At 43.7% G+C, this 17,280-nt stretch overlaps 1 protein-coding gene across 1 annotated transcript in view; it reads right to left on the bottom strand.

Moving 5' to 3' along the window:
• Nucleotides 1–553: 553 nt before the first annotated feature.
• LOC131050247 (phragmoplastin interacting protein 1) overlaps nt 554–17,280 on the bottom strand; it is a 58,814-nt gene continuing 42,087 nt past the window's right edge. The window contains exons 3-4 of the mRNA XM_057984435.2: nt 1,563–1,609; nt 554–1,466 (exon numbers count right to left, since the gene is read on the bottom strand). Coding sequence (XP_057840418.2) covers nt 986–1,466; nt 1,563–1,609 — 528 coding nt within the window. The 3' untranslated portion in view covers nt 554–985. The remainder of the gene's footprint in view (nt 1,467–1,562; nt 1,610–17,280) is intronic.

Genomic DNA, 17,280 nt, shown 5'->3' with positions numbered 1-17,280 from the left:
TCCTGTTTTGCTCCTCGCAAGTCTGCTTCAAATGTTGTGGACAATGGGGAACTCTCCAATTCATCCCTCTAATGTTTCTAATAATAGTATTGCCTGGACTGGACTGTTGTTTGTCGCAGGCGGAAAGGTAAGTCTTCCCCCCCAACCCAAACTCCTCTACTCCACTCTTGAGTCGGCTTGTTTGCGTTGTTGTTGATTTGGCAGGCCTTTAACAGTAGTCTTCTGATTTGCTGTTAAAGGCCTGTCCGACCTAGGTTTGTTATGGGTTTGCACCCTTGTTTTGCTGTCTTTCTTTTTTTGCCCCCTATGGGCTGTTGTATTAAGGGCCAGCACCCTTGTTTTGCTGCTTGTTTTAATAAAAAACAAATATTGAACTTTTATTTCAATGTTCGTAGCATTGCTACAAAAGTAATCACATTGGAGACAAAACCCTTCAGGTATGAATCTATCATCTTATGGATGGAAACCCTCAAGACCATATATCTTTAGTGTTTGTTAGCTGGGAGCACCCAGTAAGTTGTACTAGATTGATAGACTTTCCGTTGAATATATGTTGTTAGCAAAAAATAGTTAAAAAAATATGAGTACAAATATTGCTGGAGTATTTTGTGTCTGTTATTTGTGGATTTAATAGGGGATGCTACGGCCATTGTGCAAATACTTTGTGAGAACTGCATGTACTTACAAAGAAGACTAAAAAATGGGCATGAAATTTATGATGAGTGAGCCAACTTTGCTTTAAAGTGTCAACCCAACACAACAAAATCGATATGCCTAAAAGCCCAACATAAAATTCCTCCTCGATGGGCAATTTCTGAAAGTGTGAAGCAGCTACTGAATTATGATTTTTCAGTAAAAAAATATGCATTAGACAACACCATAAATGAAAAGGTCAAAAATGGATCTTAAAGAGCCCAAGAAGCATTACTGCACTCGATCACCACATTGATACTTTGTTCTACCATGAAATAATGTATTAAGCCTGTCAACTATCTCCATTTGCATCTACTATTTCAGTGGACTGCTTCTGTGGGCAGGAGGAAGAAAGATGGCCTGGTTCACCACAATTATGGCATGTCCGTCTCTTTTTCTTCTCTGAAGTGGACTTAGCATTACCATCTGGTTTTGAATCTCTTTTTGGCACAGCATAAGAAATTCTAATGGGTCTTCCACAAACCACCTCTTGATCAAGTTTCAAGGCCATTGCTAAGGACACATCATCAGCAAAATCAACATGACCATATCCTTTGAATTCCCCTGTTGTCTTGTCCATTCCAAATCGTATGGCAGATATTTCACAATCTTCGAAGAGATTTTTTACATCATCTTCTGTTATATCCCAAGACAAATTTCCAATGTAAGCTCTGTTTGAATTGTCCACTTTAGTTGGTTCAAAGGCACTATGCTTATCATTCTTAGAACTCTTGACAGTTTCGTACTGCCTAATTTTCAAAAACCGTCCACCCCTGTTACAGTAATACGATCAACAAATCATTTGAAGATTATTTCAATGAAGAACCAAAATCACACCTAGATATAAAAGAAACAATAAATAGACATACATGTCTGATCCATCAAGTGCCAAAGCCCGTTTTGCAGCAGCTTCAGTCTGTGTTAGCAACATATGAATAATGTCACAACTAACAAAAAAGATTAGATCCGTTTCTAATTTAACAGCTACATAATACTCCATGGTTGCATGTAATGCTCAAAAGTACCACAACATATATACTGAAAGAAACAATTTTAAGATACTTTATAGAACAAAAGCTCTAAACAATTAAACTTAAACCCACTGAAACAATACAAGAAGGATGACGACACACAGCTACTTCCTTTGACTCGACCATCCATTTTGTTGCTAGATCAATAAAATTGACATTTTTTGGTGAAAATCCTGAGCATTATGTTAAAGTTTTAATTTTGTCCAGAACAAATATTCTTCAGCAAAACTTGCTGAAGCTTGGCGTCCCTAGGCAATGTGTCCTCTTATTCTGTTAGAAGCAGATCCCTCAACAAAAGGAAAAGGAACAGCAACAAAATTCGATACAGATTGTAATTGTTTTTAAGCTTTGACTTTATAGGAGTTACAGAAAATGTCGCCTAACAAGTCAAGAAGTACTGCAAACTCAGCACTCTCATTTCTACTGTCTGGTGAGATAGGGATGAATCTTAATGGATCCTTTAGCTAGAAGATTATCCAAAATTGATGATTTCTGTCACACAATGATGTTCCTGATAAGGTCATATAATCAACTTGTAGAATCTTGCTTCTGTATGAATATTACATTTCACCTCGTTTCTCTTCAGAGGTCTTTGCAATTGTGCACTAGAAACATAATCTCTTAGCATGTAAGCCCAACATTCCTAATCGTATTCGTTTTTGAGAAAAATATGTACCTCTGAGCCTGACACAGGTAAATGGTGCTCTGGGTTAGAGGAGAAAGAAAATATCTAGCTATTTGGAGAACCAGTGTTTTTTGAGGCAAAGACCTTAGAAGATGACAAGAAAGATCACTCGATTGACATCTAAGTAGTCTTATCTGGTTTGAAATAAACTTCTGGTGCATGGAGAAATTAAGAATCCCCTTGAATTTTAATAAACCGCTAATTATGGCACTATTGATTTTGGAAACGAAACCCTTAAATGAATATGAAAGATCACTCAATTGGCATCTAAGTAGTTTATCTGCTTTTTTTTCCCTCCCTGTAAATAAAACCTTTTAACTAAAAGTCTTAGGACCTCTCTTTCAAAATGCAGTTTCCAGATGTTACTAAAGAATTCACTGCATTTTGCAGTATGAGATTTGGAGCAATGCAAATTACATGTGCATAGCATTCACTGAAGGAGTATTGAAAATCATCCTACATTTTTAGTGAACAGTCCGCTCTTTCAATTTTTATTTTTTTTACTAGGCTCTCTTTCCAAGATTATATATTATCTACGTCACAGAAATAAGTACCTTTAATTTATCGCAATATATCATGATATATCGTTTATTGCTCGGGCTGCCAAGAAATTTATGAATAAATTGCAATATTCTGAAAATACTGGTCAACAAGAGTTTGACCGAAAAGTTTCCAATTTATCACAGCACATTCCTGAGGAATTCCATATTTATTGGCGATGTTTTCAGTTTTTGCTATCTATACCTCTACCCTGCAATTTTTTTCTCGTTCTGCTTGCTTTTCTGAATCTGCCAACGGTAGCCTTGGGTTCACAGTCCATCTTGCTTCTTTTTTAATCTACCTTAGTTGTTAATCATATATTAGCCTATGCTAGTATCAAACTAATTGTGAATTCTTATTTTTCCTTTGTTTGGATATGTTTCTTCAATTTTAATAGACTTTAGCTTAGATGGAACCTTCAGCTAGGTGGTTGTAATGCTCCCTCCGAGCATATACTTAGACAGGGTTTTTGTATTTTATAACATTACTACTCTATTGAATTTTTCTTTATTAAAAAATACAAAAAAAACTCTTTAATAGCATTGATTTTGATTAACATCTAGGGATATGTCTGGGGCTATTCATTCCTAATGTATTGCATTGCTTGTTTGACATTGTATATTGACACTCTCTGTATTTTTATGTCACTCGGGCAAAGAAACAGTCATTAAATTGAGCGATTGTAACCAGAAAGCAGTGTCTTTGGAAATGGGCTTTATATTTTACCTACAACTTCTATCCCTATAAAGACAGCTCTCATTCTTATGTACAACAAATCTTTGCTCGGGTCAACTTCATTGTTTGAGCATATATTCTTGGATTCACTTTTATGTTGTTATATTGGTCCATATGAAGGGCCTTATAAAGACAACTCTAGTTGTCATGTGCAACAGTTCTTTGCTCATGGAAGCTTCATTGTTCAAACATATATTCTTGGAGTCTCTTTTATGTTGTTAATCCCATATTGATCCAGATGAAGGGCCTCAATTGATATCTAAGGCAGAATTCAACATTGTAGTTTGTAATTTGTTTTTTGTAGTTTATAATTTGTAACTGATTTTGAGGTTCGATCTTTGAAGTCAGACTAGTTAGTAATGCACCATGTGGTGTGTAGTGTAACCAGCTATCTCAAAATTAATGAGGAAAAATCAACTTTGCAAAATTCATGGTGTCACTCTGCTATACTTTTACTTTCTCACTCTCTATGCAATTAGGATGCTTTCAGATACCAGAAAAAAACTATTATTTCTCCTTTTTGTGAATTTTCCTACATTTTTAAGGTTCCCAATTTTATCTAGAGAAATTGAAAATATCTTTATCTTTTAATTTGCCAAGAAATTGCTGACAACAATATTTCCAAGAAGCAGAAATCACCAAAAACATGCAATTAATTAGGAAATATTGATTATTATTATGGTTAATCTTGGTTGTGCGGGTGGATGTAATAATAATTGCTAGCATAAATTTAACAACTAGATACAATCAATTTTGTATGTTGATTAATTGAGATCAATATGTAATATGTTGTGTAGGTGTTTTGTATTCACTCATTATGCTTTTTGAGCTTTCCTTTTATAATATTCTTGCCTAGTGAGTTAAACTTGTCACTTCAAATGTAAACCTTTTCAAGATGTCCCTAACTGTTTTCCTATTTATCGAATTAAAATTTAATAGCTAAACTATCCATCATTTCCTTCTTTGAAAAGCTAATCATGCTTATTGAGAAATTTAGTGTGGAGCGTAATTAGGGGATTTAAATTTCTTTAAGATTTCGTCAACTACAAATGTTCTGTTTATAAGTTAAAGAAAGTCGTAACAATTTTAATATACTATTATTATATAATTATTAACTAAAAAATGAATTAAAATTAACAACAATCGAATCTAAAAAGTGTAAAAGTCAAGCATTTTTTAGAAGGTTTGGAGGAGTCTTGATGCTTGTTTTAAAGCAATAAAAATATGAAAAATAGCACTACCCTTGACTCGCTAAGGGCATTGCCCCTGGATCCAGTTAGGTGCATTGCCCCTCAACCATGCTAGCGGCTTCCACCCTAGATCCCTGCTCTCATTTTTATTTTCTCTCTATATCTCTTTGCTATTAAAATAGCTATAAATTAAAAATAATAGGTAATTTCATTTTTATATTTTTGTCTTTTGATAGTTCGATTTTTTCCCAATTTGTTTCCATTTTTTGAAAAATAATTGTACTTTTGGTTAGCAGATTTTTTCCCTAAAAGATTTTTGCTGCTATGAAATTTATTATTTTCTTCTATGATTTATATAATGCACAAATGCCCTTTACCTAGATTCACAAAATAGACCACGTCATCCTTAGGAATTTGTGTTATTAGACCATACTGTTTAAGTAATGCTACACATGCTGTATTTCTAAATGGATAATATGTAGCTTTGGTGGTTAATATTTGAATAGTGAGTTGTTTGTTGGTACTTGGTTGCAATAAAACTCGTATATGGACTATTATAAGAGGTTAGGGTGATAAGCTGTTTTGGGGAGATGAATCCTTAAAATAGGATCATAAACAAAAATCGAATTGTTTTTATGAAATATTTCATAAAGTTCTATCGTTTTAAAAATTTAGAGATTTGTATCATTATAATTTAAAATTATATAGTCTGCTGCTGAAATATTTTTCAGGGCTTTTTCAGTTTGCCTGAAAAACTCATATTTCTTTCATAATTTTTTATCCAAGAGGATTTTTCCGCTGAAATTTTGTGTGATTGTGTTAAAATACCATTGTCAACCTTCCCCCAAAAGGATTTTGCACCAGCTTCTTTAAATTTGTAGATTTGATTGTTTGTGTTCCCCAAGTGTAGTTTAAGCTTAGCATCTTGCCCAAAGAGATTTTAATAAATTACAAACATTTTCTCCAAGAGGTCCCAACAAAACTTTGCTAGTATGTGCAGAAATGTTATGTAAATTATTTGGCAAAAGTATTTTGCTTCAGCTCTCACAAGCCGAGACAATTTTCTTTTACACTGTCAACGAGTGCATTATTGGTGATACCCAACACTCTTTTTGATTGAAGGGTAGAAGTCCATTCCCATGTTCAAGCCCAGCACAATCAAAAAACTCTCTATGGCACATTTTGTAGTCCACAATACCATTTGGATGAACTTGCCTTAGTAACATGAAAATAGGAGGCTGAAGTCAATTTCCAATCTTGAGTTTGTTACTCTCAGAGACTGGAACAATGGTTTAGTAGCTATTTTGGTTCAGAAAAAGAAGGTTTTCAATAAGGTCCAAACCAACTGAAGACCAATTTGTTGTCAATTTCACTTAGAAAAGTAGTGAGGACCAGTTCAACTACTTTGTTCTGCAAATAGTTGTTTCTATTTGCATATAGAATTGCGTTATGAACAGTTGTATGCCATTGTGTTATGAGTCCAATGAGGTCATTCAAAATATTGCTTAGAGTGTGTCCCTATTTGTACCTTGAGTATTCTGTAGTAAAGAACTGAGTATGTCCCTGTTTATTCAGGTTTGTGTCTAGACTGCCCTGTAAGTCTTGGTTCATGCATTATTGATGTGTATCAATGAATTGTACATTTGTCTGAATTCATTGACTGGATGTAAGTATATGGAATAGTACGTGTAACCCAACCCACATGTGAAATCTATTTGCTCCAAGTCTGACAGACTCACAACTATGATATAATAAGGGGAGGAACATTAGGAATTTGAATTATTACACCATAGCATAGGTTATTATACAATATACAGTAAGTATATTTATAGTTTTTTGCTAATAGTAACTTGAGTTGAGCACCAAAGAGACACAAAATGGTGTCAAAGCAGCATATTTTTGCAACTATAAGTTCACTAGATCCCCATTTCAAAAAATACCATCTTTCACCATCCAAAAAGCAGAAGTGCTCCAAAAAAGAATCATTTATTAAAATACTGAAGTGTGTTTCCCTTAGTTTTACAAAAGGAGATGGCTTGCAGTCTTCAACTATCATCAAAATGGTAGAGAAACCAAATTAATCAAAAGTTTCAGGTTTTCTCCACCTTTGAAGATGCCCATAAGTCATCAACCGATAGTAATTGAACCTCATTTGGGTGCCTACTCTCTAATGTGTGTTTGAAGTTCGAACAGGCATCTTCTAGACACCAAATCAACTCCCTCATTCACTGCCCAATCAACCACCAAATTGACTTTTCTTTGATATGAGAAAATCTGGTATTATCAAAAACTTTGATGAGTAATTGTGTAATGCCATTAGTGCACATGCCTTGTGTGCTATTCAGTTTCTTTCTTTTATGTTATATGGAGTTCCAATAGTGTATTGTGGGGATACATGTGTTATGTGTTTGCCCTCTCGGGTGAATAGCTTAAGACATAAAGAACATAACGCAGAATAATGTCGTAAATAGCAGACAAAGTATATCGGATCTTCTATTCATCAATAAGTGTATGTTACAAGTTACATTCCAAAGTATAAAAGGGTATCGAGGGGGTGCGAGCGCCAACCGTCGCACCGCAACTTCCACCCCTCGGTTGCCAACTAACCAAAACAATTACACATAATTAACTAATGTTATTCCCGTGTACAATAATGGCGCCAACATCATCCCCCCCAAAAAGAAAAGTCGTCTCCAGGCGACTTACAAAAATGGAGATAATGCAACCTATACAATATATCTGAAAGACTAGGGAGGGGGCTGAGAAAGTGTCCCTGAAGTAGAAGTGTGAGATGGCAGTGTCTGGGTCGCCAAGCGGGCCCGAAGCTCATACACCTGCTGAGTACATGCAGCCACATCCCGTTCCACCACCAGTACATTCTCTAAAGCTATCTTCACCATGTGTGTGGCTTCCAGCAACTCCTTCTCTTTTGTATCCACTGCCTCCGTCGCGCAGACCAACCGTGTCTGCTCAGCTGCCAGACGAGTCTCTACCTCGGCCTTCGCTGCTCGGGTCTCAGCTGTCTCTGTGCGGGCCATCTCTAGTTGTGCCAACAACTGTGCCCTCTTAGCTGCCCATGAGGCCTGCTGACTGGCCACCTCTCTCTCCAACGCTACTCGGGCAGCCTCCCTGACTGCAGACTCATGTTGTGCACGCCTCAATGTATAATAGGCATCCCGGTAGACCTGCTGGATCTCGCGGACCACTGCCGTCACCCGACTCTCCACAACGGGCTGACACAGCCTCCAAGCCTGGAGCATCTCCTCTGTCTCCGTAGTCGGCCACCCCTGAGACTCAAAGCAGGTAGCAAAGGCTGTCGGGCAGCCCACCCGCATAAACTGTAGGACCTGCTCTAGCTCTACCACCACCTGCTGCAATGCTTGCGTCTGGGCGGCGGCCACCACCCGCCTTCCCCTCGTTACCATATCAGCCATGTCAGCGAGATAGGTCTCAACATCCTCCCCCGTCTGTGCCGAAGACTGGGAAATCCCTGGTGGAACGGTCACTACTGTATCCTGCTGTGAAGGTACCGCCTCCGCCGCCGAAGGTGCACCATCTCCTGGTGCCTGCCGGGGGATGGTTCGCTGTCGTCGGCTCCTCCAACAACAAAGCAGAAACAGTCACCACAGCGTCACTACCCACGACGTCCAACCGCATGTGAGGCTCGGTATCCTCCACCTCCGTCGGCCCCTGCTCCTCAACGCCCACTACCCGATGCGGTGACTCCTCTGTCCCTGACTCTGCCATGTCCTCGGTAAGTGCCGCTGTGGTTGGGCCCGACGATGCTCCCTGGTGCTCGTGCTGGAGGGGACCAAGTGTAACAGGCGCATGGCTCTACCCAAAGGCCGGAATACAGGTGCCGCCTACTCCAGATGCTGGCACAGTCGTGCCCATCGGTAACAGAGGTGGGGCAAACCGGACTCGTACAGGCTCCTCTGTTGCCTGACTGCTATCGTCCTCCTCATCTTCCTCCTCCGAATCCTCCGTGCTGCTGGACTCCCTCCCGCTGTCAAGCTCCCTTGAGGCCGAGGCCCTATCCACCGCCCGTTTCCGCTTCGCGGAAGAGTGCCCAATGTCCAAGTGCCTCCAATAATGTATTGGAGGCTCTCCCGCTGTCAACGGTCCCTGTGGTCGTACCTCCAACTCATCCTCCGGCACTACTTCCCACGTGGCCTTCAGGAATAACCCTATAGCGTAATGAGGCATATAGAATGTGGGATGCTGGAGCGTCAAAAAATCATACATACGCTCTGCCAATAACGTTGCCCAGTCCTATACGATGCCATTCATCAGTCCATTCATCAGCATAATCTGAGGGAGGGCAATGTCCGACGCCCTACCCGACCCTGTCAATCTGCTCTTGATGACATCCATAATGCATCTCCAATGGCCCTCCGCAAGAAAAGTCTTACGGATTCCGCGACTCTTCATGGCTCTAGCCACGCTGTCCAACTCCGCTGTGGTCAAATTCCGGGAGACTAATTTAATCCACCGCTCCTTCTCCTCCTGTGTCATCTTCTTGGCCTTCAAGTCTATTTTCTTGCCCTGGCTGCCCGGAATGCCGAATACCCTTGTGAAATCCCTTGCTTTGAAGGGTATGGTGACATCCCTCCGGAGGTATTCAAACGTGCTGTGCATGTATGCCTGTCGAAGGTGTCCACCATGAAGCGTAGGGCACCCTCGTACTCCCGGATAGGGAACACGGGCATCCGAATAGCCCACTCTACTTGTGCCTTCCGGAGGTTTTGCTTTACCAGGTCATTATCGGGGGTGTCCTGCCACCATTTTCGACATTCTAATCCATTCAGGCCCTCGAAAGTAACATTCTGTGGCGTCACTGTGTTTTTCGCACTTGCGGCAGCCTGTGGTGCTTTCTGTTTTTGTTTTTGCCGGGCGCTGGCATCCATGGTGCCGCCTGCAACACGTACTCCTGAAGCTAAAATCCTGATATTGCTACCCCTATCCTTCTGGCTGCTACTGGAAGAAGCGTGCAGCTATTTCTTCCAACTCCTCTTCCCTACTGAATCCATCGATCTCCCTGTAACTGATTTGTTTAGAAAAAATCTACCCTTCGTAACGGCCCTCTCTTTTTGGTTGCCGTCGTGCGGCTGCTTGGTCTACCTGTGGCTCTATTCTTCCCTGGCTGCTGCGCGTAACCCTTGCTGTTTGGTCTACCTGTGGTGTGGCTGCGTGGGATTGTACGGAATCCCGCTCTCCCTAAGCGGCGGATCAATCTGTAAGAACCCTCGACCCCATCCGTCCGCTTCACTCCCTGCGGTAGCTCGTGGGCTGTGTGTATTGATCGGGCCGTGCAGTGCGTCCCTTTCCCTCGCTGCGCGGTGATGTGCCTTCTGCCGTGTTCGGTGTCTTCTTCCTCCGCGGGGTTTTATTGCCAAGGTCAGCTGTGCGGTGTGGTGGCTTCTTCGTGCAGCGTGGTGTCTCTTCCTTTCCTCGGCGGTGTGCGGCGTGGTGTCTTCTTCCTTTCCTCGGTGTGCGGCGTGGTGTCTTCGTGCGGCGTTTTATATCCTTGCGCGGCCTTCGGTGGCTCCCACCGCACAATGGTTCCACCGTCGGTGGTTCCACTGCACGATGGTTCCATCGTACGGTGATGCCACCTTCGGTGGTCCCACCGTACGGTGGCCACTTTTTCCCTTTTGTTCTTTTTATATATTTTTTTTTCCAAATTTTCTTTTATATATATATATATATATATTTTTTCAATTTTCTCTAGCGAGCTGACTGACTGGGGGGTCCTGGTTCCCTCTATTCCGTTCGTGATAGATCTTTAATTTCGACCCATTGACTGCGTCTGGTATCTCCTTCCCATCCAACGTCCACAACTTTATCGCCCCGTTCGTATTGACCTCACGTATCCGGAAGGGCCCTAACCAGCGGACTTTGAATTTCCCAGGTTTAATTTCGTTCTTCCCATTGAACTTTAACACCAGCTGTCCGGGAGTAAAATTCATTCGCCGGAGATGTTTGTCGTGCCACATCTTCCGTCTTTGCTGGGCTATTTCTGTCGCCCTCTGAGCCATCATCCTTCGTTCGTCCAATTTGTTCAACGCGTACAGCCTCTCCCTCAGGCTTTTATGAATTCAACTGGCACCACGGCTTCTTGTCCATACATTAGCTAGAAGGGAGTCTGTCCAGTAGTTACCTTGTAAGTTGTTCGATATGCCCAAAGTACTGACGGTAGGCGCTCCTCCCAGTCATCCCTCTCTACTCCGCAAGACTTATATATCACCGACATTATTTTATTTGTGGCCTCCGCCTGGCCATTGGCATGTGGGTAGTACGGACTTGAGAATGAGTGAAAAATCTTGAAGTCTGATGTCAACCGGTGTATGACATGGTTCACGAAGTGGCCTCCCCGGTCACTGGTCAACTGAATAGGTATACCATATCGCGTAATGATTTGTTCATAAATAAACTTCGCTGTGCTTACTGCCGAATTATCCTGGAGAGCCCTTGCCTCCACCCACTTGGTCAAGTATTCTGTCGCAACTATAATGTACCGGCACCGTCGTGTGCGGCTAGCCTTAAGAGGACCCACAAAGTCGAGTCCCCATCGCTCAAAGAGTTCTTGTGCGTGCGACGGGTTGAGGGGCATGAAGTCCCGCTTCAGAGGTTTGCCCGCCCGTTGGCAAGTGTCGCACCTCACGACCCACTCCCTAGCGTCGTGATGTACTGTTGGCCACCATAGTCCTGCGAGAAGCACTTTTCGAGCTGTGGTGTCTGGACCCATATGTCCACCTGCGAGCCCTTCGTGTGCCTCCCTTAGTACACTCGAGACTTCTTCCTCCATGACACAACGCCTTAGTATCTGGTCCGGCCCCATTTTGTAGAGTAACCCGTTAATGAGCGAAAAAGTCTTGCTCCTTAATGCGAGCTTTCTTCGTTCTCCTGGAGGCATACCCTCCAGAAATCGAGACGTCAATAGGTACTCTCCAATCTTCCTGTACCACGAAGGGAGTACGGCTATTTGGAACAAGTGTGCATCCGGAAAATCGTCATTTACTCCCTCTGGAGGTTCTCCCGACTTAATCCGGGATAGCTGGTCAGCTATGACATGGCTTCGCCCTGGTCTCACCACAATTAAAAATGTGAACTCCTGTAGTAGCAATAGCCAACGACTTATCCTCCCCTAGATAATAGGCTTGTTTACTAAATACATGAGTGTCTGGTGGTCTACGTAAAATGTGAATGGTGTGGCCAGGAGGTAATGACGGAATTTCTGTACGGCATAGACCATACCGAGTGCTTCCCGTTCTGTGGTACTATAGTTTTTCTCCGCCTTCGAGAGCAATCTGCTGGCAAAATAAACGGGGTGGTCCAGCCCGTGTCCTCCTACTTGGGCTAATGTAGCCCCGATGGCATAGTTTGAGGCATCTACGTGAACGTGGAATTCCTTATCCCAGTTCGGGTACGCCAGTATGGGCGCTGCCATCAACCTTGTCTTCAGCTCTTCGAAGGCCTTGCTCTGTGGCTCTGCCCAAATGTATGGTTCCCCTTTCCTTGTCAACTTATCCAACGGGTGGGACACCTCAGCGAAGTTCTTGATGAACCTCCTGTAGTACCCCACATGACCAAGGAAGGACTTTACCCCCGTGACATCCGTCGGAGGTTCCATTTCTACTATTACCCGAATCTTGTCCGGGTCCGTTTTCAATCCTTCTTTACACACAATGTGTCCCAGCAATCTTCCCTGTGGTACCATGAATCTACATTTCTTCGGGTTGAGGGCCAACCGTGCCCTCCGACACCTCTGCAGGCATTCTCCAAGAGTTTTTAAGTGGATGTCCTGTTCGCTGTAAATAGACCAATCATCCAGGAATGCTTTGAAGTTCCCCACCGACATCTTGTCGAAGATGTGCAAGATAATGCGCTGGAAGGTGGCAGGCGCATTGCATAGACCGAAGGGCATTCGATTGTATGCGTACACACCATCCTCCACCACGAAGGTTGTTTTCAGCTTATCTTCCTCCGCGATGGATATATGGTTGTAACCAGAGAATCCATCCATGAAGGAATAGATTTCATGTCCAACTACTTCCTCCAAGATGTTGTCTGTGAAGGGTATGGGAAACAGGTCTTTAACAGTGACAGCGTTTAGGCACCGGAAGTCTACACAGATCCGGATCTGATTGGCCTCTTTCTTGAGGGAAATCACAATGGGGGACACCCATTCGCTTGTCTGTACTCTGAAGATTATGCCAGCTTCCAACATCCGCTCAATTTCGTCGTTCACCCGTACAGCATAATTTTTGTTCATTTGGTACGGCCGCTTCCTCACTGGCTGGGCTCCTAGTACCAACGTTATTCGGTGCACACATAGCTCTGGGGGCACGCCCTTCAAGTCCTTGTATGTCCATGCAAAGACATCCTTGTATTCCAGGAAAATTTTGAAGGCTGCGGCCTTCAACACTGGATTCCAGTCATCTCCGACAAGGATGATCTTGGGGTCACTTGTCCCCCCAAGATTCATTTCTTTTAACTTGGCTTCCTGATACTTAATAGGCTCCCCCTTCGGAAATTGGTGTGTCGGCGTCTCATTCACTGCTGCCTCCCCTTCCTTATACTCGCCATATTCTGGGGGAAATATATCTGGTTCTTCTTCGATGCTCAATACGTTGCACGAGGGTGTAAATAGTTCATAATCTCCCATTTGCCAATGGAAGAGGCCATTCAAGGAGTCCCCATCGTCCCCTGAGCATGCCTCCAGTTCTAACACCCCTTCATCACTAGGCTCCATGCGGCATCTATTTCCACCCTCCGCTAACTGGTGTCCCTCCGATTCCGAGTCAGAGGAAGAGGCTAACTCCTCGCTCACCATCTGCGTATGGAGATCGATTACGTACTTCCTCCAGACGTTTTCCAAATAAAGGGTATTCCGCTTCCAGTTATGGTTCGCTTTTGCTGCAATGAGCCACCCCCGCCCCAGGATGGCGTCATATCCTTTTTGCTTTAAGGGGATTGCCACAAAATCCAGCACAAATGGCTGCGTGCCGACCATCACCTGCTGGCCCATGAGGGTACCAATGGGTTTAATCCCATGTTGGTCTGCCCCTAGCAGGTTGAACGTAGGGGGCCACAACGTAGGCTTTCCCAATTTTTTCCATGTCGCTTCTGGGAGTACATTTACTCCTGATCCTCCGTCCACAATAGTGTCTGTTAAGGTGGTCCCTAGTATACCCATTTCTACCACCGCCGGGTGGCGTCCGCTGTTGACTACCAACAACATGGGGTCGACCGCGGGGCTCACGACCTCCCTAAACACGAGGTTGGTTGTGGGGCTCGCAACCCCCCTCGTTTTTACTTGTGGGGGTATAGAGTTTAAAATAGCCATTTTTAGCTGCGGCATAATCTCCAAGAGGTCTTGAATTCTCACAGGTACCTCTACCTGCAATATTTGCCGTAAGATTTCCTCTTCTCCCTTCGTCCGTGGTGGACTTGCTGTCTGGTGACTGTTCTGTCCTTGTGCGGCCATTTCCCTTGTGATCTCGTCTCTGGCCTCCCGCAATCTCTCGGTCTCCGTGTGGGGATTTGGGTAAGCAATCTTTTTAGCCTGTGGCCTTGTGATTGCCAATACTTCTGCCTTCGTAGGTTCTATGTTTAGAAGGTGTACACCAGGCTTCGGGCAATTTGCGTCCTCATGGTCGCCTGGCCCGCACCATCGGCAGAGGTGCTGAGGGTTGGCTTCCTTCGTGCAATCACGGGCGAAGTGTCCCCACTGATTGCAGGCCCTACATTGAATCATCGGCCGGCCCTTGGCATTGTACTGGATCCGGTTTTTGTTGTTGCTATTGTTATTATTTCTTCCGTCACCGCCGCGTCTATTATCCCGGTATCCTCCAGATGATGTCGTTGTGTTAGTCTGCTGGACTGTACCCGCTGGTGCGGATGTTGTGGCCTGCTCCGTGAACAACACCTGGTTCGTGCTTCAGGTTTTCATATTGTATGGGCACTCCTTGGTGGAGTGTCCCATCATTTGGCAAATCTCACAAAATGCCTTCTTCGGGCAAGTACCCTTTGTGTGTCCGTCACTCCTATAGTTTGTACACCACACTTCATTTTCTTCCGTCTTACTTGTACTCCCTTTCATGGCCTTGAATTCTCTCAGCATTCGTTCCATGTCCTTCTGCAGCATGTGTACCTTTTTATTCGATTCGCCACTACTACTGTTCTCTCCGTCAGAATCGTCATCATCATCAGATGAATATTTATTACTTTTCTTCTTCCTTGATGTTTTGTATTCGCTTTCTAGATCCATCGCCCTATTATAGGCGTCGTCATATGACGTCGGGGGTACAATCTTCATTTTTTTCCGTAAGGAGGATTTCAATCCTTCCACAAACCATCGTTTTTTTAAGCCCTCAGCCGGCTGGCTCTCCATTTTACCCAAGAGTTCTTTTAGCCTCCGACTGTATGCCCGTACTGTCTCCTTAGTACCTTGCTTGGTACTATTTATCTCTGTTACAATTTCGTTGTCATCACAGAGCAACCGAAACTCCTCCGTGAATTCCTTCTGTAGGGTAGCCCATGTGGCCACTTTTTGCTTATCTACATCAGAGTACCAATCTATGGCGACTCCACGTAACGTGGCTGGAAACTGTTGTACCCAGTCATCCTGGTCTGTTACTCCGTTGGCAGACCAAATGGTTTCACATGTACGGCAGTGCCGTAAGGGGTCTTCCTTGCTGTCCCCTGTGAACTTTGGTAATTTTTGTTTGCTCGCCATCCCTGGTCGTCTTCGTGGAGGCGGTTGTGTCTGTGTCTGTGGCCCTCCGCTGCTACCTTCAGTAGTGTTGGTGGTGTGTCCTGGAGGTACGGTGTTTTGCTTGTCGCGTGTGGCACCTACACCCGTACTGTTGCCCTCCCCTTCGCTCTGACACGCTCCCACTCCTGCTTCCCGTTGGCGATCTTCACTCCGTGGCGTAAGGGATAAGTTCCTAAACTGATCCCGAGTCTCCTCGACTAGATTTCGCCGTAACCTTGTTTCTTCTAGAAATTCTTCATGGCTCCGCGTCCTACGATGATTTGGCGACGCGTAGAAATTTCCATTGGCCTCTGCACCTTCCGTTGTGACACCTCCTTGGTTCCCCTCGGGCCCCCCTTCGGCAGGTCGTCCTTCGGCAAGTTGCCTCAGCCTCCGTCTACGTTCTACTTGCTGCTCCAGAATCAAAGCCTTCTGCGCGGCCTCCCAGTCGTTCATTTCTGGTTTTCTATTTCTATCTTTATTCAATAGGTTTGGCATTAATTGTCGCACATCTCCATAACTTTCAATTCTTAAATCAAAACATGTCTTTATTAATTCATCTGCTCAAGTACAACTCGTGTCAATGACACTTTTATTTGAAAATAAGTTCACAGTTCAATTCCCTCCTGGCCTAGCGCCATCTCTTTCTGTGTCCTGTCGGCTGTTCTCTTCGTAGCGTTGCAGGATTTGTTGTCGTCGCTCTTCCTAGGCAATCTCCTCCAGGTGGGCCTGTTGTGCCAGCGATGCCTGTGCAAGCAGCCGGGGGAGGTGGTTCATTAACCGGTTTACTGCCGGGCTAACCTCCAGCGCTGTCCACACGGCACTTGGTGGGATTTCTGGCTCCGCCGCTTCTCGTCGAACGTATGTCTGAATGGCTACCTGGAGCAAAATTGAAAATTCTCGCGTTGCCGTGTCTTCTCCTGTGTAAAGTTCTATCCGCGCGTCGTCAGCCTCCGGGTTTACTTCACCAACGGTAGGCCCATTGTGTCTGTGCGCCATCCGTGTCTTCCGTTCCCGAGTTCGTTTAGGCAGCGACGCCAAATGTTTGCCCTCTCGGGTGAATAGCTTAAGACATAAAGAACATAACGCAGAATAATGTCGTAAATAGCAGACAAAGTATATCGGATCTTCTATTCATCAATAAGTGTATGTTACAAGTTACATTCCGAAGTATAAAAGGGTATCGAGTGGGTGCGAGCGCCAACCGTCGCACCGCAACTTCCACCCCTCGGTTGCCAACTAACCAAAACAATTACACATAATTAACTAATGTTATTCCCGTGTACAATAATGCCGCCAACATTATGATCTATTGTACCAAACCTTCTGATGAGGCCTTGTTGTACCATTTGTTGAAATTGGTAGTAGCTAGCTCGGATTATGCTAGCCCAGATTATCAAACTTTAATGTTGCTAAAAGCAATTAAAGTTTGATCATTATTCATGCATTTAAACTCATATAAGGCTGGCCCTATTTGGGCGTATAAGCAATGTGTAACGTGTTCTAGGGCAGGACCCAAATTAGGCGGTTGAGCAAACAACATATAACGTGTAATAAATATTATTTGTATTTTTGGCGGCAAGTGTATTTAGCCGACCTAGCCTATAAGGCAATGTAACCATGTATAAATACAAGATAGTGATGCCT

Source organism: Cryptomeria japonica, chromosome 1 (genome assembly GCF_030272615.1).
Source record: "Cryptomeria japonica chromosome 1, Sugi_1.0, whole genome shotgun sequence".
Classification (NCBI taxonomy): Eukaryota; Viridiplantae; Streptophyta; class Pinopsida; order Cupressales; family Cupressaceae; genus Cryptomeria; species Cryptomeria japonica.
This window is presented reverse-complemented; position numbering and strand designations above follow the sequence as displayed.